General features: G+C 37.6%; 1 protein-coding gene across 4 annotated transcripts; it reads right to left on the bottom strand.

Moving 5' to 3' along the window:
* Positions 1 to 799: 799 nt before the first annotated feature.
* On the bottom strand, positions 800 to 24,370 carry pgk1 (phosphoglycerate kinase 1). 4 transcript variants are annotated; one of them, XM_037747846.1, is made up of 12 exons: positions 24,195 to 24,370; positions 19,634 to 19,684; positions 19,274 to 19,429; positions 19,040 to 19,184; positions 16,503 to 16,606; positions 16,279 to 16,398; positions 15,238 to 15,352; positions 14,058 to 14,237; positions 13,794 to 13,971; positions 12,969 to 13,067; positions 12,754 to 12,842; positions 800 to 823 (listed from the first exon to the last, which is right to left on the bottom strand). In XM_037747846.1, exons 1-11 carry the CDS (start codon positions 24,257 to 24,259, stop codon positions 12,802 to 12,804), a joined length of 1,254 nt encoding a protein of 417 aa, XP_037603774.1. In that variant the 5' UTR covers positions 24,260 to 24,370; the 3' UTR covers positions 800 to 823; positions 12,754 to 12,801. The 4 variants fall into 4 exon arrangements, with proteins under 4 accessions (XP_037603774.1, XP_037603772.1, XP_037603773.1 ...); XM_037747844.1 differs by having other exon boundaries at positions 800 to 819; XM_037747845.1 differs by having other exon boundaries at positions 800 to 816; positions 12,755 to 12,842.

The raw sequence follows: 24,370 nt of genomic DNA, 5'->3' as shown, positions 1-24,370 counted from the left end.
ATATATATTTTTTATATATATATATTATATATATAATATTTATATGTTTAATATATATATATTTTTATATATATATATATATAAATAAATAAATGTCTTAATATCCTGCTGCCAGTGGTGGGAACTTTTACTCAGGTACTGTACAATTGTACTTTTTACTCCACTACAGTTATTATAAAGCTTTAGTTACTTTTACAGATTCAGATTATTAATAGAAAATATAATATATATATATATATATATATATATAAACATAAATAAATAATAATAAATTGTCAGGGGTCTAGGACAGTACACCATATCATTTAGGGCACTAACATGCATAAAACAAGCACAGGACTTAAGCCAAAGAATTGAACACAAAGACAGATCAGGGGTCCTTCCAATGCTTCATTTGAAATATTCCTGATCAAATATATACACACATATAGTGTATCTCTCTCTCTATATATATATACATACACACACATACACCAAACTTTAATCAGCCACTAAGTGATCTGAGTCTAAGGCATCAACACGACTAAGGAAAGGTTGCCAAATCAATGAAAACTTAACCTTAATAGTAAAAAGTAAAAGTGAAAGGTTGTTTACCTGTAACAGAGTATTTTTACAGAGGTATTGCTACTTTTACTTCAGTAAAAAGTACTTCTTCCACCACTGCATGTAACGACCTCTAAAGAGGAACAAGGTCACTTTAAACACATCATGAATCAGCTTGCTTAGATAATTTAAACACCATAAAGAGTGCAGGCCGTTGACCCAGAGTGATGTTTTTGTGCCCACTCTTCAGTCAGACCACACACACACACACACACAGACAGATTGTAGATGTGTAGCTTGGAGGAGATCTTTTACGTCTCGAGCTTGACGGATGTGGCCTGTGAGGTGTTGAAAGAGGAAGCACAGCTTGAGCTTCTGCTATTGTCTGAAGAATGAAGGCAGCCGGACCACTGAAGGTAAAACACATTATCAGATAAGAAGTCTGTCTGTTAAGTGAGTTTAAAACATCATATTAATGTCTAATATTATCTTTAAAATGTGTGTGTTTGTGTTTGACCTGAAGTAGGACTCATAGTTCTTGTGTTCAGTACTGCACATCTGGATGGAGGTGGACAAATGTACCTCTTAAATGTGATGAAAGGGAAATTAAAAAGGACACAGTGATGACTTTAAAAGAGAGTTTTTATAGAAGTTGTATGTTTTCCCCTGGGAAATAAGGAATGGTAGGTAACTAAATACATTTACTCAAGTATTTGAACGTTACTTGAGTAATTTTAAGCAACTTTACTACATTTCAGAGAGACATATTGCACTTTTTACTCCATCACATTTATCTGACATCTTTAGTTACTTTGCAGACTAATATTTTACGTACAAACATACGATGAACTTATAAAATATGTTAACTAAGCATCACGTTTTATAAGTTCATCATATGTTTTGTATGTAGAATATATATTAAAATACCCAACAGTATATATATAAAATAGTTCATATACTTTTACTTGTGATGGAGTATTTCCCAGTCGGGTACTGCTGCTTTTACTTTAGTAAAGTATCAATACTTCTTCCATCCAATCTAGTAATATATTATCTTTCACATGCAGTATAAGTATACGTTGTATTCACACAGTTGCAGTTATGTTACTACTACTACTACTTATTAATTACATGCGAAACATGTAACCAACTCATAAAAAAACATTTTGGTGCCGATACTTGGATGTACTTTGTAATGGAAATTCAATTAATATTCCGAGATGAGTCCTAATGAACGTTTAAACAAGGATCTCGAACAGATGAAATGGCTTTGTTGTATTTTATTTTATTTAAATCTACAACAGGGACTGTGAGAAAAGGAGTTGTTTTACTCAGACAGTGTCCCAGTTAAAGTCACCACTCAGTACTTTCCCACTACATGAGACGAAGAGCACACAGACAGGAACTCTCCACTGTTGCATAAAGAGACATCATTACATACAGTGTAAATATATTGTACATATACATATATCAATCAGTGGAGGAGTGACGTCTCATCTCATCTTATCAAAGCTCACTGAAGTTAGGTGAAGTTCTATCGTATCGTATCGTATCTCATCTCATCAAAGTTCACTGAAGTTCTATCGTATCGTATCGTATCGTATCGTATCGCATCGTATCGTATCGTATCATATCTCATCTCATCTTGTCTCATCTTATCTTATCAAAGTTTGCTAGAGTTCGGTGAAGTTTTATCGTACCGTATCGTATCACCAAAGTTCGGTAAAATTCCCTCCCAAGTTCTATCATATCATATGGTATTGCATGGTATCTTATGATATTGTACGGTATCATATCTCATCTAATCTTATCAAAGTTCACCAAACTTCGGTGAACTTCGCTCCCAAGTTCTATCGTATCGCATCGAAATGTATCATATTGTATCATATTGTATCGTATCGTATCTTATCAAAGTTCACTAAAGTTAGGTGAAGTTCTATCGTATCGTATCGTATCGTATCGTATCGTATCGTATCATATCGTATCGTATCGTATCGTATCTTATTTATCTTATCAAAGTACACTAAAGTTCGGTGAAGTTCTATCGTATCGTATCGTATCGTATCGTATCGTATCGTATCGTATCGTATCGTATCGTATCTTATTTATCTTATCAAAGTACACTAAAGTTCGGTGAAGTTCCATCGTATCGTATCGTATTTCATCTTCTCTTCTTTTATCTTATCAAAGTTCACCAAACTTTGGTGAACTTCGCCCCGCCCCGAGGTTCTATCGTATCGTATCGTATCGTACTGCTGCGCAGTAATTTCCCTCGGGATGAATAAGTTTATATCTTATCGTATTGTACGTTGTATTGTATATTATCTTTTCAAAATTCAGCGGAGTCCGGTGAACTTTGCCCCTGAGAGTGAATCCATTGACTTCACTGCAAACTCTCACCGTTTTGAATACCGATGTGACTCGGCCTTTATACGTACTTCGTAGTTACCTTCCACTACTGATGCTTCAGTGTATTGTACTGTAGGCATGATGAGTCTCAAAAGTTTCAGTTTTAGTTTTGGCCAACCACATCCTGTGGGCCGCTCTGCGTTGTTAACAGGAAACCAGCAGCGTCTCCAACCATGACAGCGTGAACAACCAGCCAACGTCAGTCAGTCCACTTTCAGGTTACATCAGAGCTGTTTGTGTGTCTTCTAGGTATGATAGGAGACTCCAGTCTGCTGGCTGCCATCCTGACTGTTGGCTCAGTGGTGTCACTGAGTCTGCTGGCTGCTCTCTGCCTGCGATGCAAGAAGAAATCCAGTAAGTGTGTTTAATCAGAGGCCGGACCAGAGTGTGTGATCTGTGTGTGATATCTGTGTGTTATTATCTGTGCATGAAGAACAACTCAATCTAAGTCAGATGTCGACGGATTCAACTTCATTCACAGCCACATTTTGCGGAAGCAACTTTTCACAGTAACCTTTTTTTACTACTGCTTTTTTAAAAGTATGAAGGTCCTCTGATTATTATCAGCAGTGTGTTGAATGTGATGCTACTGACTGTGATGCCTTCAGGTGCAGACGTAACTAAGTACATTTAATTAGGGCTGGGCGATAATTCAATATGATAATTTAGAGATAAGATAAGATCAGATATTCCTTTATTAGTCCCGCAGAGGGGAAATGTGCAGTGTACAGCAGCAAAGGGAATAGTGCAAAAAACAAGATGTATCAGTTAAACAAAGTGTAACAAAATATGAACCATTTAAATAGAAGGAAATATAAAAATAGGAGCAGTATATACAGTATTGACAATAAACAGACTATTAACAAAAGTGCACAAGTGGAAAAATTATATTGCGCAGTGAGAATTAAATGAAATTCCACGTGAAAATATTGCACAGTATGAATTTTACTTGAGTAGTAATGATATTGCACAGTCAGTATACAGTATAGTGCAGTTATTGTCAGTTTTTGGGTGTGTATGTGGTTTTATCGTCTTTCTATCGTGATAAAATCATATATCGAGACATCATGATAATACACAATTACGTCGTCTTAATAGATAATAATAATAATAACCACATTTGCACGTCTTAATGCTAATATTTGTACATATTTTGTTTTTTTTTAATTCTCAATTTCTTATTTTAACTTATATTTCTTTACATATATTTTGTTTATATTGTAGCATTATTTCTATTTCTTACATTTCTTATGTTTATACAAGAGCAACTGTAACGCCTGTAAACACAGTCAGTCTATAGCTGGAAATATTTATTAATTTCTTTCTCTATAATTTCACTTTTGCACTAAAGTTCTTAATTAAATGAGAAAATACTTTTCATTTTTTCAAGTATTTAATTCACACAGGAGTAAACAACAATAGGCTTGACCATGTGGGTATTTTATATAAACTATTTATTTATCGAAATACCAGAAAACATTCTTTATCGTTATCGAGATATGAAAATTTCCTATATTGGGATAGTAGTTTTTTTGGCCATATCGCCCTAAATGTACTTTATACTTTTACTCCACTACATAAACAAAGACACATCCTCAATGTCCCCCTGCTCTACTATTGCATATTATATCATTAGATTATTATTACTGATGCATTAATGTATTAAAGCAGGGTTTTACTATCGTAGTTCGTTGAGCTGAAGCTCATTCTGAACTATTCACTAATGATTATTTTCATTATAGAATAATCTGCTGATTATTTTCTACATTAATTGATTGATTATTTGTAAAAAATAGTGAGAAAAGTCATCACAATGAGCTTAAAAGTGACACCTTCACAATGTTTGTTTAGTCCAACAAACAGTCCAAGACCTCAACATTATTATTACTAATACATTAATATTATTAAAAAAAAAAAATAAAATAAAAAGCAGCAAATCTGGAAACATGAAATGTTTGTATATTAAAAAAAAAAAATAATTCTTATCAAAATAGACGCCAATCAATTCTCTGTCAACTTACAGAAATAATTAAAGGTCCCATATCGTGCTCATTTTCAGGTTCATACTTGCATTTTGTGTTTCTAATAGAACATGTTTACATGCTGTAATGTTAAAAAAAAAAACACCCTTTATGTTCCTCATACTGTCTGTTTGAATATACCTGTATTCACCCTCTGACTGAAAAGCTCCGTTTTAGTGCATTTCAATGGAATTGCAACGGAATTGCGTTGCTAGGCAACAGTTTGGGTCCATTCCTATCAGTTGATGTCATTCACATACACTGCAACAGGAAATAAACTAGGACACATTTAGAATGTTTAAAACTGTGTGACGGTCTAAATATTGTATATTTGTGACATCACAAATGGACAGAAATAGAAAAACGGCTTGTTTCAAGCTCACAGTTTCTGAATACGGGCTGTGTGTGTTTCTCCGTATATTGAGTGTTTTGATAGTTTAACAGTATTTATATAGCACTTAAACCTGCTTTATAATATAAAAGACATTTTACAATATGGGACCTTTAACTAATAACTAATTGATTAATCTACTAATCATTTCAGCTGTACTTTTATAAACTATTAGGAGTTTTATTTATAACAAAACATCCTATTTTATAAACTGTTCATGTGTTTTTTGAGCAAATATTTTAATTTATAAAAGCTGTCAGATAAATGTAGTGGAGTAAAAGTATAGAGTAGCATGAAAAGAAAATACTATAATAAAGTACAAGAACCTCAAATTTATATTTAAGTACAGTACTTGAGTAAATGTATTTAGTTCGATCCTCGACTGTAAGTCATGATTTATTCTTTGGTCTGTTTCCGTTGCACTTTGTCACGTTTTGTTGTTATTGATGCAACAACTTTTTCCACTTCAGCCCCCAACTTTTTTTGAGTTGTTTTGATTTTTATGTCAAGCATTTCCACTGAGGTTTCTTTTTATATGCAAATTAAAAACACACATAAAAGCATCAGAATGGAAACACACTGACTGTATAGTGCTGATGATGTGACGAGCACGCCGAGGCCCCGAGGCCCCCGAGGCGCTGCTCAACAACAGCCACACATACTTTCCACTTTTCCACTTTCTAATTATATGCAAATTAAAAACGCACATAAAAGCATCAGAATGGAAACACACTGACTGTATAGTGCTGATGATGTGACGAGCACGCCGAGGACCCGAGGCCCCGAGGCCCCCGAGGCGCTGCTCAACAACAGCCACACATACTTTCCACTTTCTAATTTTAGCTCTTTTAACTGGTTTAAATGCCGTCGGCAACATCAGTCCTGTTTGTTTACAGTAACCGCAACACATCTGTCTGTCTTCATATATACGCAGCTTAGTTCAAAGTGTTGAATAATACCGTGGGTTAAAACATGCTTTATGTTTCTTACAGTTATCATACACGAGGAGCATCAAGTATACGACCCACAGACCTTGTGAGTGTTCAGTTATTTGTTCCACATTCTCAACTCATCATGTTGGCTGATAGCGTTTCTATTGGTTCTCCTCAGATTAGTCTTTAACATATTTGGAAAAAATAGGTGAAATTATTTTCTGTTGTAAACATCCGTCACAGTTAACATGGATGTATTAACCCAACTGAAGTGTTCTCTGAGTTTGCCGAAGCACAAAATGTGAAGAAATGTTCAAAAGAGTTTTTCTTATCATACTATATCTAGTATTTGGGCACATGATGGGACTACTGTTTTTTTATATATATATATGTGTATATATATATATGTATATATACATATATATATATATACACATATATATATAATTTAATATATTCAATATATACATATATATGTAATATATATTATATTATATTATATATATATTATATTATATTTATATTATATATATTATATATATATTATATATATAATATATAATATATAATATATATTATATATATATGCCATTTTGTTTTTTTATATGTCCCTGCACGTGTCTTCACCTGTTTGTTTTGTAATCGCTTTATCAAACAATAAAACAAATTAAAATAATAAAATAAAATTGGTATTAGTCATAGATCATCAACAGTAAGAAGCATTTTAATATTTTCTTTAGCATTCATCTACAGTCTTAAACTCATATCAGTCCCATGGAAGCACTGTAGTAAATTGCTTAATTTTTTGCTCTAAGTTTTGTTAAAATGAATATTTTATTATTATTATTATTATTATTATTATTATTAATAATAATAATTTGTTAATAATATATATGTATTTCTTGACAGCCAACGTGGGGGAAGTAGGTTTACTGTGACGCAATCAAAGACAGGTAAGTGATCATTTATTTCTATTCATTATTCATTTGTAATCAGCATATTTAACCTGTATCTAAGTACATTTACTCAAGTGAAACCTGCATGGTGATATAACCTGCCACTCTGTTGGTTTTAAAGCATTGCATTTGGTGAAGTGGCAGGATCTTTACTTGTTGTTACTTCAGTAAATGATCTGAATACTTCTTCCACCTCTGTATTTAACTTGACGCCTTTCTGCTGTTTTATTTTTCAGTCACCAGAGCCAATCAGATCATTTCAACCACACTGTAAGTATATTATTATTATACAATATATCTCATTTTATCACAGAAACATAACTGATATTAGTCTGTGACATATCGTGTAATCACACCACAAGCCACTCATTTCTTTAACACATTAACAGGTTCAGTTTTAAAGCTAGAGTAAAGATACTGGTTTCATATGAAACTAGAGAACTTGATGAATCCATCGGTATCAACCATGTCATACTAGCTGGTCATGAAGGAGGTTAAATAACGCTCCAAACTTATGCTGAATTTTGGTGAGGAACAACTGTCATGTCCATTTTCAAAGGGGTCCCTTGACCTCTGACCTCCAGATATGTGAATGTGTGAGGGCTTTCGTCCAAAAGAAATGTCAGGAAAACGTCCAATAAATAGTCAGAAAAAAAGTCAGAAAACTATCTGAATTTCTTTTTTTTAAGTCAGGAAAAATGTCTGAAAAATGTTTTAAAAACATCTGAAAAAAGTCAGAAAAAAAAGTCCCAAAATTGTTTAAAAAAAGTAAAGAAAAAAAAAGTCAGAAAATTGTCCAAAAAAGTCCCAAATAGTCTGGAAAAAGTAAGAAAACAAAAAAACAGTCAGAATAATGTCCAATAAAAAGTCTGAAAAATGTCCAAAAAAGGTCAGAAAAATGTTTAAAAATGTCCAAAAAAGTCTGAAAAATGTCAGTAAAAAGGCTCAAAAATGTATAAAAATGTACAAAAAAAGCCAGAAAAATTTACAAGAAAGTCCCAAATAGTCTGGAAAGAAAGTCAGAATAATGACCAATAAAAAGTCTGAAAAATATCTGAAAAATACCAGCTGATCATGAAGGAGGTTAAATTATGCTCCAAACTTGCGCAAAATTGTGTCGAGGAAAAGCTGGCATGTCCGTTTTCAAAGGGGTCCCTTGACCTCTGACCTCCAGATCAGTGAATGTAAATGGGTTCTATGGGTACCCACGAGTCTCCCCTTTACAGACATGCCCACTTTATGATAATCACATGCAGTTTGGGGACAAGTCATAGTCAAGTCAGCACACTGACACACTGACAGCTGTTGTTGCCTGTTGGGCTGCAGTTTGCCATGTTATGATCGGAGCATATTGTTTTATGCTAAATGCAGTACCTGTGAGGGTTTATGGATCAATATCTATCATTGTTTTGTGTTGTTAATTGTTTTACAATAATAAATATATACATACATTTGCATAAAGCAGCATATTTACCCACTCCCATGTTGATAAGAGGATTAAATACTTGACAAATCTCCCTTTAAGGTTCATTTTGAACAGATAAAAAATGCACGATTAAATTAAATATTTTAATCGATTAACAGCCCTACTACTAACATTTCTTTAAAGTTCATATTTTTTTCTTTCTTTCCAAGCGTGCGATTAAAAGATCGATATCAATCTCACGTCTGTACAGAGCCGTGGTTAGCCTAGCTTATTATAAAGACTGGGAATAAAGGGAAACTGCTAGCCTGGCTCGATTCAACGTGAAAAAATAACACCTCCAAAACCTAAAAAATCTCCTAATTAACACGTTTTCTCTCCTTCGTTTAACACGTACACTAACAGATATATATAAACAACACGTCGTGATTTTAGCGGGGTACATTTTTGACACATAATCCACAAATAAACTCAAGGTTTGACTTCTAATTTATCTGTTTTTCAGTGAATCTCAAGAGGAATTTGAGGAGTATTCAAACGGTGAGCTCGGCGTGTTTTTGAGTTTATTATTAATGTCAAAGATTTCAACAGTTAGAAGCTCTAATTCTACATTAATCTGTAAGATGTTTACACTTAAATGTAATGTGTTACAGCTGCAATTGATGATTCAGACTATCAGAATGTCTCACAGGGTAAGAACACATAACACATAATAAACACAATAAACACATTTATCTATCTAGTGTTTGTAATTGTTCACATATATTTATCATTACTGTGTTGCTGCAGCTCACACAGGAAGTCTGGAACACACATACGTGTAAGTTTAAAAACTCTTTTTATATATATTATTTCTGCATTTAAAAAATACATTAAAAAGCAATTAATGGAAACATTCATGTTATTTTTATGCAAATATTTCTGCGTTCAGAAGTGGAGAGACTTTTCTTAACGTTGATTTAACTCATGTACATTTTTTTATTTATATATTTGTTTTAAATATAACCAGAATTTGATCATGTGTCATAAAAATCAATATAAGTCTGCAGTCCAGACGTTTTTTTAATTCGAAAAAAGTAGAATAGAAAATACTTTCCACTCGGGAGGAATGTATACTAAGTATGTTTACTCAAATACTGTATTTAAGTACAATTTTAGGTACTTTTTATGCCACTTTATACCTCTACTCCACTACATTTTGGAGGGAAATATTGATTACTAAATTTATTTTAAAGCTTTAGTTACTTTGCAGATTCAGATTCTTAGTATTATTATTATATTAAATATAATAATTCTCAAAATATGAATAAACTAATTAATGATGATGTTCTTATTGCTTAAACTACCAATCAGTATATAAATAATATATTACATATATATATATGTATATATATATATATAAATTATATATAATATATATTTATACAAATTATACATAATATATATTTAATATATTATATATATTATATTATATATATATTATATATATTATATTATATATAATTTGTATATATATCATATTTATATATATGTATTATAATATTTATAATATAATATTTATATATAAATATTATATTATATATAATATTATATATATAAATATAAATATTATATATAATATATATATATATATAAAAATGATATATATAATATATATATAAATTATACTAGGTAGCATCCTCTGAAGCTCAGGTCTTGAAGGGTTTAGGATGCGTCTGATAAATGAACCTTTAATATATAAACATTTATATATTTTCACACAGAACAAAAGGTTAAAAACATATTGTCATATTTGTGTATTGTTTTATAGAGCTCCACTCCCGATCACCGTGTATCAAAATCAAAATGAAACTGGTGAGCGTCTGAACTTTAAACTACATCAAATAAAATACTAAATATGTTCATCACCAGTTTTAACATTCATTACATGCTCTCTTTATGTGTTTATAGGTGATCAGACTCCAGGTGTCTACGCTAACATCGACACACCATTTAACAACGGTGAGTTCAGTGATTGAACCAAAACACTGAGGCTGAGATTAACAAATAAAATATAACAAATAATCAGATGTTGTTTCACCAAACAGACGACGACGACTACGAGAACGCGGAGTTTCTAGAACAAGTTGTTCAGGAGCAAGAAGACGGTAAATGCCATGAATAATATTTATTTATTAAGTGCAGTATATTCTATAGTTTTATTTATTTTAATCTATTATTATATCAGAAAATAATTCATCTGTAAATATTTTGAAACTGATTAATGTTTTAGATCATCTTTTAACCCTAAAAAAAAAAAGTTGCTCTGGTGTGTTTAAAGGACATAAAATATAAATAATAATAAAATAACTATTCCTTTAACCCAGAGGTCAGAGGTCAGCAACCTGCGTCTCTTTAGCTCCTCTCCAGTGGCTCCCTGAGCCCTTCCATAAAAATGGAAATGAATAACTGTTTTTTGTTTACATTTACATTTTTATTTATCAGTTGTAGGTCTATGGTACGACGGTACGACGGAGTATTACGGCCACAATGAGGAAAAAAAATAAATCTGAGATTTAGAGAATAAAGTCATAATATTATAAACTTTTACGACTTTTTTTCTCGTAAAGTTATGACTTTATTCTCGTAATATTGCAACTTTTTTTTGTTATATTGTGACTTTTTTCTGTAAATCTCAGATGTGTTTTCCCTCAATGTGGCCCTAATACTCCGTAGTACATTGTCTCTTTGGCCCTCACTGCATTAGACTTATATACTATATACTTAGACTATAAACTGTGTTACCTTCATCACAATGATCACATGTTTTGCGGCTCCAGACAGATTTTTTTTTTTGCCTAAAATGTCTCTTTAGATAGTAAAGCTTGCTGACCTCTGTGTTAGGTCATTTAAAGGACATAAAATATAAATAATATTAAAATAACTATCCCTTCTTCCTCCTTCTCTTGTAACAGATGAGCCGGATTATGTGAATGAAAACGGCTGATTCAGCAGAAGACGTCCTACTGCCCTCTGAACTTCCTGTTGAGTTGCACTGAACGTTGTTTGTTTTTATTCCTGCTGTGTTTCATGTGCTGATGTGAACAGCTGTGTGAATAAAGTGATCATGGACCTTGACTGTGTGTGAAAGCTGAGGCTGCCATCTAGTGGTGATGAATCCAATAACAAACAGAATACAACTAATACATAGAAGAGACGTTCTGCTGTTTCTCATTGGTGTTACTGGATGTCAAAATGGAAAATGTTGAAGAATTTGTTGTGAACTTTGAGTATTAAATGACATTTAGGACTTTACTATTCATATTTAATAACATTTCTGTGACCAAAGATTCTAAATAATGAAGTGAATAGATTCAAGAAAACTCCAGAAGTCTCTAAAGCCGGTTCAAAGTGGAATAAAAACACTCAGATTTGTACTAAAGTAAATGTATCTTCATAATAACCTGTTTATGACACCGTTATATCGCGAGTTATTCTCCGATTGTGAACTTAAAATGAGGAAACGGTGAGAGACGTTTTTACACAGAGACGGTTTTATTAATGTGAACAGATCAGCTGACAGCGACACCACGTCTCCCCGCCCAGAAACCAACAACCACATTTAAAGACACACACACACACCACATAAACCGTTTCGTTATATATATATATTTAATATATACTGTATGTGCACACACACACACTGAGGGTGGTGCAGTGACGATGCCGATGGGTGGTTAGGCAAAAAGACGCAGCAACATTCACACAAGAGCCGGTGTTGAAGTATCTGAGGGGTGAACGGACTAAAGGTGACAGTAAAACATCGTATCTGATGTGTTTCAACCGTTTAATTCAGCAGGTCAACATCTGGGCAAAAACACAACCTCCACCTCAACATGGCATTTCATCTAATGAGTCCTATTTCCAGCAGTTTGACTTCCTCAGCGGACTCGTTACAGACGGCGTCGACATGATCTGAGGTTAAGGACGTTAATCTATGCTTGATTGAATAGTAGATTAAATGTCTGGTAAAGCAGGTGTTTGTGTTTTTTTAAGGTTTCAGGAGTATTCAGGAGTAGATACCCACCTCTCTCTCTCTCTCACTCACACGCACATTCACGCAAACACCAGCGGGCTGATTGGAAGTTTAGACGCTGCTCAGTGCGTCCACACCTGGCAGGACTTTACCTGTAAGAGAGAGAAAGAGAGCGAACACAAAGCAGTCAGCATCCATCTTCAGTAATGATTTAAGCTTCATGTTGTTGGTGTTTTTATTATGAATGAATGAATGAGCATCATGTTTCAGTCGCTCACCCTCCAGCAGCTCCAGACTGGCGCCGCCTCCCGTGCTCACGTGGCTGACTTTGTCTTCTGTGTTCCACTTGGCGCAGCAGGTGGCGGTGTCGCCTCCACCTGGACACAAACACAAACCATACATGATTTAAAGGACTGTTACAACATCTTAAACTAGAACATTGCGTGCGCGTCTGTCACTGGTTGCCATGGTGATTGGGGGGCTGTGAGGGGGGTTTAGTTTCCTGTTATCATACAGTAAGAGTTGAGGGCTTTTATTTTGAAAAACTAGGTGAATCCCTAGTTTCCTGTGTGTGTGTGTGTGTGTGTGTGTGTTAGTCAGCCTGCTCTGATTGGCTAATGTGAATCAGCTGTCTGTCTAGCAGCAATCAAACGTTGCCGTGGTGATGGCCACTGCTAAGCACCATCAGTGAGACATTTTATAATAGGAGTTAACCAGAGACGTACAGTACGTGTCATAAAAGTGCTTCTATGGTCTGAAAATTTCACAAAACGTAAACTGCGATTTCGTGAAAACCGTGCCAGCTATCAAAATGCCCTTTAGGCCCAATAAAGTCCCAAGTCTCGAGACCCGTTTAAACTTTTAATCATGTTTCTACGTTTAAGTATGGCAAATCTGTATCACCCCAAAGAGGAGTGTTTTTTAACTGTCTTCACGTCAATTTGCCATTCATTCCTATGGAGCAAAAAAAAAAATTGCGCTTTCGCACGTTTTTTTCGGAAACCGCTGCGCGAATCTCTCAGAAAAGTCGTAGCACACCATTCCCGATCATTTCGCACATTTTGACGTATATAATATTCGGTGGAGAACTTGGTCTTTCTTACCGATGATTGTGATGCAGCCTGATTTGGTCACCTCCACCACTTTGTCCATCAGGTTCTTCGTTCCTTTGGCAAAGTTGTCCCACTCAAACACGCCGACCGGGCCGTTCCACACGATCTGCTTGGCCCGGCCCACCGCCTCGCCGTAAGCCTTAGAGCTCTCTGGTCCACAGTCCAAACCCTGCAGACGTTAGAAGTTATTACCAAAACAAGAAGCGAGTTGAATAATAAGATAATAAGATAAAGCTTCTTCTTCTTTTCTCTCACCATCCAGCCGGCGGGGATGCCAGCGGCGACGGTTGCGGTGCCGACGGTGGCTTTCTCGTCAAACTTGTCGGCGGTGACGAAGTCGACGGGCAGCGTGATCTTGACGCCGTTCTTCTGTGCTTTGGCCATCAGGTCCTTGATGATGGCGGCGCCCTCCTCGTCGTACAGGGAGGTACCGATCTGAGGAAGAAGGGGAATTAAATAAATGTTTTATATATATTATCTCGTTATATCCGGTTTATCTAGGAGCAAAAGATCTTTAGTTGAGAGAACAAAACATTAAAATCACTTCAGCTTGTGTTAACCAGACCTTATTTCAGACATCTAACTACAAACCCGTTGACTTCCAGACGAGGGAACAGGAAGTGCTAAACAAACTCATTTCCGTGTTTTTAGGACTCATTTCCTGCAGCTCTCTATAAAAGCCGTTCAGAGATAAATGGTACTTTGTTTTGTCGGTGTCACGTCCACGACCGAAATGTGACCTCGTAAAACAACAAAAGATTTGAAAAGAAAAGCTTTTGTTTGTTTAAAGTTGAAGGTTCAACCCAAATAACAAAAGAACACATTTCCACACTCTTCACTGTCGCCATATCAGATATCATTTTAGTTTTATTTGTCCATGTTTTGAGATATCAGTCTCTTGAGATGTCTGCCTCCACCTCAAAACAAAGGAGGGAACCTGACTTTAGTTTGTGGTGACATTTAAAAAAATAATAATCTGTAGCAATGTGACTTTCTAGAAACAGTTTCCAGGGACTCACTATTTCCATTGGGACTTCTTTCTACTAAAGACATAACAGATTATTCAGAGCAGTTTTCAAAATCCCCGTGGGTCCTTCTGCAGAAAGCCAAAATATAGGCTATTACAGTGCAACCTTAAAAAAGGTATTGATGGACTTTGTCTTATGTCTATTTATTTGCCTTTATTTATTCACATTCAGCATTAAAAGTATGCTGAATTATTAGCTATTAGGAGTTCCTGTTTGCAGCGTACCCATGGATGTACAGACTACTATCATTATGATGATTATGAAGAAACCTTTTGGAGGTATATGGAGCATCTTTTATCGATGACTTCGTTTCTTCAAGATGGACACGGTAGATAATCATGGAACTAACAGTTCCAAACCTTTGAGGGGATGACAGCTTATATTTGTCTCCATATTGTCCTCCTCACCTCCATGTTGTTGAGGACTTTGAGGAAGGTGAAGGACATGCCACCGCCGATGATCATCTCGTCAACCTTGTCCAGCATGTTGTTGATCAGCTGGATCTTATCTTTCACCTTCGCTCTGAAACACAGACGGAGAGAGAGAGGAGGCGGCACACATCAGTATAGATAAGAAACACACATATAGAGAGCTCACCGGCTGCTAACAGCTAACGGGGACTAGACAGCATTGATGCCGATCTCACGATCACATCCTTTAAGATAACTCCTCATGTCTAACTCACAAATCAGCTACTCCTTGACCAATAGAAAACAATACAACCAAACTGAGTTTATCACTGTAGCTTGCTCACGTTGCATTCAGTTAGGACACGGACATCGTAGCCACAGATCAACCTTACAGCCTTTAAACACACGATGTTTCTGTTTATCGCTGCTGTCTGATGAACTCTGCAGCCGTTCTTCTGTCACTGGCTGATCATTAAACACCAATGATCGATGTTTGTGACCTAGAAGAAGGTGATTGGCTGCGCTGCTCGACGCTGAGCAGCAGTGACAGTTACACAATGCACTCCGGTTTAAAATGGACTCTGACACGAGGCCAAAGCACAATGTGGCCCCCCGGCAGCTCGGTTAAACTTAAAGCGTCAGTAACAGCAGCTTCACCCTCCGTTTCCACCTGGAATATTACCGGAATTGTGCAACCCTGGTGCAGACACACCGGGGGCTCTAGCAAAGTTGAACCAATGCAACGTGATATCATTGTGCAAAAACCTACGGTGCTAAATGAAATACATGCAAGAACACATTCCAGGTAGATAACTCTGTAACGTGAATGAGGTATTTCAAAAGAGGGAATAGTTGCAGCCGTGATAACCTCCCAGAGTTGTAAAATCCTGCGCCAAGGTATTATAAACCTTCTGTACAGACGTCTGGCTTCTGATAAGTCTTCAACTTCAGGGATCTGCAACTCAAACTGTTTACAGTCTGAACACCCGCCAATACGTTCAAGCCTGATGATGAATTGATGAAATGAAGTGTTCTCACCCTCCGAGGATGGCCAGGAAGGGCCTCTGAGGTTTCTCCAGAGCCATGGCGAAGTAGTCTAGCTCCTTCTTCATCAGGAAGCCGGCGGCCTTCTGAGACAGATTCACTCCCACCATGGAGCTGCGAGAGAAGAGGAGGAAGAGGAGCAGGAGATATCACCATCACCATCATTTCATCACAGATATCACTACTTCTAGTCCTCCGTTAATCAGCGTCCGTCTCACCTGTGGGCTCTGTGAGCCGTGCCGAAGGCGTCGTTGATGTAAACGTCTCCCAGTTTGGACAGAGACGCCCTGAAGGAGTCGATATCTCCCTGGGAGGCCTTCGTCTGAGGGGACAGGAACGACAGGGAAGAGTAAGAGAAGAAGAGAGGAGGATGGAGAAGCCTGTAATAGCTGTAGTCTGTGTTTCTGTTAACATGTCTCTGTTTGTGCATCACAGAGGATCAGTAAGAGATAATGCACAGCGAGCTTCGTGTCGGGGTGCCGCATTGCCAATGACCCGCTAGTTGTACATTATCCCGCTTATTACACGGCTACGTACGTCAGAAATCAATAATTTAAAACAAAAATGGTCCTCCAGAGACCAAGATCAGAACTGCATCCATAGCAACGGTCGAGTATTCAACAGTGCTGTGTATTAACTGCTGGTTATCAGAGCCGACAACAGGAGGAAACTATCTTTTTAAAGGATTCAAAGTGTTAATCAATAAAAAGCAATATTTCCATTTAGTTTCAGTATTGATTTGATGACACGTTGGATGTGAGTGTCTGTGTGAGAGCCAGTCAGTCGGTTCATTGTGGATCGGGTTCCTGCTGCCCTTTAACGGTTGAAGGTCGTGACTGTGTGACTGGAGGGCAGAAAAAAAGGTCAGGAGAGTCTTCAGTGTCGTTGAAATGTCAGACGAGAGCTGCACGCTTCATTGCTGCTTTCTACAGCCCCCCCCCCCCCCCCCTTCAGATTACACTACATTAAAAATTCACTTTCTACTTTGTTAGAAAGGACTGAAAGGACGCCACGCTTGTATTTGTTGCATATTCCCTTTATAGAATTATCATATGGAGTTGGGACTTCTGAGATGATTTCATCCTCTGTCTGAGACATGTTTGTATAATGAAGTATAAATAAAGTGTGATACTGTACAGCAGTACAGCAGTACAGTAGAAACCAACCCACACAGGCTGCATACCGAGCAGGCCTCTCAGGACAGGAAAAGCAACACGTCCAGCCAGGACAGCCCCGCTGACCTTCAGGAGAAATGTCAGCAGGTCAAAGCTGCTGATCCGTCGCAGACCCAACAGTCATACAATGTGTGAGGAGGACCGTCCTGAGTCTGGATCTGTGGTTATATAACAGACCATCAGCATCTCAGCATGATGAATGAGAAAGTTATGTCGTTACGGTCGACACTCGGACGTCAACGTCTCTTCCTTGCTGCCTCCAGAGGGCATGAAAGTGGAGCGGTCACAGAGTCAAAAAGCTGAAAAAGCGTTCCTGAGAGCCGATAATGAAACGTAATAAACTGATCTTAGTTGTTTTTCATGTGTTTAAACTAGGGATGCACCGATACCGACACTGATACCGGTATCGGGTCCGATACTGTGCTCATGTACTCGTACTCGCAAAACGGCTCCGATACAACGCCACCGATACCACTTCACGGCAGCGTGACGTTAACCTCTCGTCACCATCTTTAGGGTCCTATCCCACGCGCTCACGCTCCGACTCCCCGACGGTGTGGGCGAGACGGGCCGGTGGTGCCCCCGACCCCGCGGAGCCGGGATCCCACCTCAGCCGGCGTGTGCCGGCCTTCACTTTCATTGCTCCACGGGGTTTTGCTTGCACCCTCTGACTCGCGTGAGCGCTACACTCCTTGGTCCGTGTTTCAAGACGGGTCAGGTGGGTTGCAGACATCGCCGAAGACCCCTGGCGCCTTTTACTAGGGCCGAGCCCCGTCCTGGGAGCACAATGCGGTTGGGCCGCACTAAGGACAGTCCGCCCCGGTCGACAGTCGCACCGTGCACAGGATGTGCAGCGCTCAGAGCAGAATAGACGATCAGCATCTCGTTACGTTGCTGCTGCCGTTTGTAGCAAAGTGTAAAAATGTGGAACTCTCATCCATCCATCATCCATCCATCATCCATCATCCATCCATCATCCATCATCCACCATCCACTATCCATCATCTGTAACCGCTTATCCTATTCAGGGTCGTGGAGCTGACACCGGGCGAAGGCAGGTTACACCCTGGACAAGTCGCCAGACTACTGCGGCACTCCCATTGCAAAGAAGCCAGAGTGTCTGCACCACCCCTCCCGACCGTGACATCATCAGACGGTGACGCAGCCATTTCAGGCGGACGCTGCAGCTGGAGTGACTCAGCGTTTTCCTCCAGGTGACCCAGCAGAAAGAAAGGACAGCCAGAGCACACCCAGTGCTGCCAGATTTAGCACTAAAACAACCCAGTTTTCATGCTTTTTGTCCTTCCAGTATGTTGGGTATGAATAATAATTGTACTTTTTAAGTTTGATTGAGAGACCGGGCTGCTAACAATATGTGTTGCTAAATGTGTCCCAAGACCGACTGGAAAACCACCAACAAGCTCCATCTCCATATATCCAGACTGACATGATAATCTATTGATCTGAGACTGAATATAAGTTGTTAATATTTACAGGATACGGGTTTTAAATTTGCACCAAATTCTGCACAAACATCAACACCTGCGTTCTCAATCAGAACAGGCTGGGAGACACCTCACCTTGTTTCCAGAGGCGTCCTTGCCCTTTCCCTCCTCGGCGACGTGGAAGCGGAGGTTCTCCAGCAGGATGACGGATCCGGTGGCGGGGTTGGCGCAGGCAGCTTCCACATCCGCACCCACACAGTCCTTCAGGAAGGTGACCTCCCTGCACAGCCACAGAGGAAATCATCGTCGATTTGCATAACGTGTATAAAGTATTTCAAACAGTGAACCACAACTAGTCCATCAACTAACTTCTTCAGCAGCGTCTTGAGCTCGGCGGCGACGGGCTCCAGGGAGTATTTCTCAGGCACAAAGTTTCCATCAGGGCGACCCAGATGGCTCATCAGAACCACGGATTTGGCCCCTTTGTCCAGGCAGTGTTGGATGCTGGGAACGGCCGCCTTGACCCTGAAAACCAACAAACACACTTTCCTTTAACCTCTTCCCTCGAAGAAACCGTCTGCTTCTAATGTAAATCTATTTTATCCATTTATCTGATTGAATAAAAAACATTCATATAAATGTAGATTTTGTTTGTTTATGAAAAGATAAATCAAGACCTTTTGCTGCGACGTTCAAGAACTAAAGTTGATCTAAATGTATGGACTTTACCTCTGGTTGTTTGTGATGTGCTTGTCCTTCATTGGAACATTGAAGTCAACCCTGAAAGAGAAGAAAAATGAATTACCAGAAAGAAACAACGCACCTCTGTGGTGTTCTTCAGCTGTGAAATAAAGTAGTCTAAGAAATTAAAAGTGAAACCTCATAAAATATATACAGTATATTCTGACCACTCCAAACTGTATGGTTAGCCGTTCATGTTCATGTTGATTAAAATAAAACCCCTTTAAGTGAAAATATACATCCAAAGAGAGGGAAGAAAAACCTTTTTCTACTGGGAGTAATGGGTGAAGGATGGAGGTTTTACACACTGGCAAATCTGCACAGAAATGAGTTTTTTTAATGTTCATTTGTGAGCGAGTGCATCCACTGTACCAGGGCTGTGTACTGTATTGGCAAGAATCTGGCAATACTATAAATAGCATGGTGCAGCGAGCGGTTACAATTCAATATATTGCTAAATCTAATTTTAGAAAAACGGTCATAGTATAAAGAACACACCACATGCATACAATCTGGGATCTGCATTTATCACAGTCCCTGTAACATTCAACGTCATGGCACTACTTTTTGTGCAATCTGAGTCACAGTCTGCCACAAATCTTTGCATGTAAACTATTAATTAAAAATATATAGTATTTTTGAGAATCTATACAGTATCACAAGACATTATATCGCGGTACTCAGGTGTATTGATATTTTCTTACACCCCTACACCATCCATTTTGGAACAATATCCACCCATTTAACCTCTTACACAACAAACAAACAGCTTCTTTTGTTGCTGCATTGCATTCTGGGAACTGTATGATTACAAAGACAGTCATCACAGACACGTTCAGACACTTCTGACTGGCGACATCAGAGACTCTGCGTTGCTTTGACCGCTGAGCTGTTTGCACAAGCAGCCGTGCAGCGATGCATGCCAGCAGCTCAGGAGAACATGCTGCATCCCTCGTACTCCAGTTACATAACCACCACCTCCCTCCTCACTCTTCCCTCCTCCCTTCTCCCTCCTCCCTCCGTCTGAGGACCTGATGCACTGAGACACGAAGGCTGCGTCCCAAGTGTCTTAAACTGCATCCTCACTTGTGTCGACTCGTTTCCTTGCATCGTTTCCTTGCGTCCCTGGTGGGAGGGACACAAGGAAACGATGCAAGCGAGGACATTTAAGACACTTGGGATGCAGCCAAGACCAGCCTGCACACACACACACACACACACACACACTCTCTGCCATAATAACAGCGATCCATTGTCTGAAGCCTGAAACCCAACAGTCAGCAAATTAGTGGCTCAGCTGCTCCCATGCCATCTAACAACGGCAGTATTTTTCCGCTCTTACATCATGCCAATGTTCTGAGGGTGGATCTGCGTATTGTTGAAGGTTTTGTTGCATCATTTACAAGATGAAAGCTGCAGAAATGAGCTCACTGGATGATTTAAACCTTGAAAGAAGTGCAGCTGCTCACCACACAGGTTAGCTAATGGCAAACTTGAGACCATAAAGAACAATAAATTAAAGGTTTTAGATGTTTTCCCTCTTACCTAGACAGCTATTGGGTATGATTAGAACTAGGGCTGCCCGCTGTTAGCCGATTAGTCGACTAATCAGTCGTTTTGGTCTTAGTCCACTAAGATTTCTTTATTCGATTAATCATTTTTTATGTTTTTTTATCTTATTTCCTAGAAGCTTATGAGCACATCTCTGCTAAACATACGATTTAAAGTGGTGCTTTTGTGTCATTCTTTGTGGAGAAAGTCAAGTTTTACAGATCTATCCATTAAATCAATGTAAAGTGTTAAGTTGACTAAGAATTTCAGCCGTAGTTAGAGCTCACGATCTCCGCTCGGTTAACTAAAATAACTAACTTTTCTATTAGCAGCAGAGTGGTAGGCTTTAAATCATTCATGTGTCTAGGCTTCAGACTAAAAAAAACTGTTTCTTTGGCTCCATTTATTACAGATTAACTCAACCAATACGACTATTTCTCTTCTGTTGTGCTGAAGAATTCACATTAAATGATGCTAGAGTGAGCTTTATGATAAGAAGAAGGAAGGCTGAGCGATGCCTCTCCAACAGGAAGTCAGTTCTTGACCGCTGCTGCAGGATCTTGGCGTCTGAACAGATTCCTGTCAGACACTACCGGGTCTCTACAGCAACGCCTTCCTTTCCATCCATTTTGATTCTGGACCAGCAGCTCGCACCATAACGCCTCCCCGTCTACAACTAGAAGTCCATTAAGCACAGACACGGCGTGCTGCGACAGGCCCTGGGTGTGATATGAAGTAATACAATGTGTCTCTACACAGAGATTTACTCGACATGGAGTGAGTCTGAGCAGAACGAGCTGGAGGCTGGTGAACCTTGTCCTATGCTGCTGCTTGTTGCATCACCAAACTTAGCTCTCTGACATTTCCACAGAGGGCGTTGGTTTCAAGTGTCAATGGTCTCCGCTGCAGGCTGGAGAAATAAATCACTTTATAGATTTTGATTAAACTACAGATTAAACTACAGATAGATTAAACTACCCAGCAGTTTATACATTATTTAGAATTAGCTCTACCTTTACCAGCTGCAACATTAAAGTGATGAACACATTAATGCATCAATAATTATAATCCAGTAATATTATATATATATCATTCTGAAATCTGCATAATGAGTACTATTACTTTTGGTACTTTGAGTATATTTTGATGCTAATAGTTTTGTACTTTCATGACTTTTACTTGTAACAAGAGTATTTCTACACTGTGGTATTTTACTTTTACTTAAGTAAAAGACAAGGCCATGCATTTAGAATTGTACTAAAGTAAAAGTATTTCATATCAGTTGCTTTATATAAAGCTGGGTAGCTTGTGAATTCTCCTGATATGATAATAAATCTATAAAAAGATATATATTTGTTGATTATATTTTGTATTCTTAATCTGAATCTAGAGAGTAGCAGAAATATAAATACACAAGTAAAGTACAAGTACTTCAAAAGTTTACTTAAGTACAGTACTTAAATAAATGTATTTGATTATAAAATACTAGTTTTACTTGACTTGTTTTTGATTTGTTGTGAAAGTATGTGCTGTTAGATTACATAATTTACATATTAATCAAAAGGATTACTACTGATTTTCCTCAGACTACCAAGGCACTGTGTCACACATACATTAAATGGATTATTGCACTGATGTTACTGTACTTTAATTTAAAATATTGACTAACTATACTTGTTGTATCCATGCATTAATAATCAGACTCTTCAAAGTAACTAATGTCATCAAATAAATCTAGTGGAGTAGAATTATAACAGCATTAAATGGAAATACTCAAGTAAAGTACAAGTACAAGCTGGTAAATGGTAGGTAATTAAAATGAGCTCTACCTTCACCGGCTTGTACTTGTACTTGAGTATTTCCATTTTATGCTGTTATACTTCTACCTACACTAGATTTATCAAATAAATCTAGTGTAGGTAGGTAATTAAAATGACCTCTAAGCAGCTGGAATGTAACTTCTACTCAAGTATTGTCCTTTTAAATTCAATTTTGAGGTACTTATACTTTCCATGATAACTTGAGTCACTTTGCAGATATTAGAAATTATTAATACAAAATATAAACTAATACATTATGGAGTATTATCATAAACTACCCAGTAGTATATAAAGTCATTTTAATTATCCCCACTTTATCAGCTGCAGCATTAAATACTCAAGTAAAGTACAAGTACCTCAAAATTGTACTTTAAGTACATTACTTGAGTAAATGTACTTGGTTACATTCCACCACTGACTAATAAACTTTATTTTAAGTATGATGTATTTTATAGATAGGAGGTACCCAGCAGTATATAAAGTAATTAAAATTAGCCTTTACCAGCTGGAATGTAACTTTTACTCAAGTACTGTAAATTATATATATTATTATTAATAAATTATGATGTATTATCATAAACTACCCACTGTAACAGCATAAAATGGAAATACTCAATTAAAGTACAAGCTGGTGAAGGTAGGTAATTAAAATTACCTTCTACTAAAGTACTGTACTTTTAAGTTCAATTTTGAGGTACTTGTACTTTACTTTCCATGATAACTAGAGTCACTTTGCAGATATAGATTATTAATACCTCAAAATGTCATAATTACAGACTACAGATTACATAATGTACATATTACTAAACCTGGATAACTACTGGTTTCCTTCAGATCATCAATGCATTGTGTCACACATACATTAAATGCATTATCTGGATGATTGCAGTGATGTTACTGGACTGTAATGTTAAAGGATTGACTCTATTAGATGTGGGCTGCATCCATGCAGCATCTCCTCCCAGGCACGTAACAGTGACTCTTACATGATGAGCCAACAGGTAACCATCAGTGTAGTGTCTCTGGAGGAGAACCAGGTAGTTTATTAACACAGGAATTACAGGTTTACAGAGCAGAACATCTCCAACATGGCAGGAAACGCTTAGCTAATAAGCTAACGTCCATTAATCCCATGTGCGTTAGCTGGGTTAGCTCCTAGCAGTGAACCATCTTCTCACCTCATAATCACCCTCTTCCCTTTGACGTCCACCTTGTCCAGGGTGAGTTTGTTAGACAGAGACATGATGCTGGTTGTTTAGCTGCTGGGTTCCTCCTGGTTCCTCTGGTTCCTCCTGGTTCCCTCTGGTCTGCTGGTTCGCTGCAGACTGACAGCAGTGACCTCAGCGCGGCTCTG

The sequence above is a fragment of the Sebastes umbrosus genome, chromosome 17, assembly GCF_015220745.1.
Source record: "Sebastes umbrosus isolate fSebUmb1 chromosome 17, fSebUmb1.pri, whole genome shotgun sequence".
Taxonomy (NCBI): domain Eukaryota; kingdom Metazoa; phylum Chordata; class Actinopteri; order Perciformes; family Sebastidae; genus Sebastes; species Sebastes umbrosus.
Note: the sequence above shows the minus strand (reverse complement) of the source record. Positions and strands in the feature narration are given on the sequence as shown.

Bases quoted from the DNA above. Each gene is read 5' to 3' on its own strand.
- pgk1 (XM_037747846.1), bottom strand. From the start codon at position 24,259: ATGTCTCTGTCTAACAAACTCACCCTGGACAAGGTGGACGTCAAAGGG. The intron at 19,430-19,633 runs GTAAAGTCCATA...GTTGGTTTTCAG, and splicing joins CACATCACAAACAACCAGAG to GGTCAAGGCGGCCGTTCCCA. The intron at 15,353-16,278 runs GTGAGAACACTT...TCTGTGTTTCAG, and splicing joins TTCCTGGCCATCCTCGGAGG to AGCGAAGGTGAAAGATAAGA.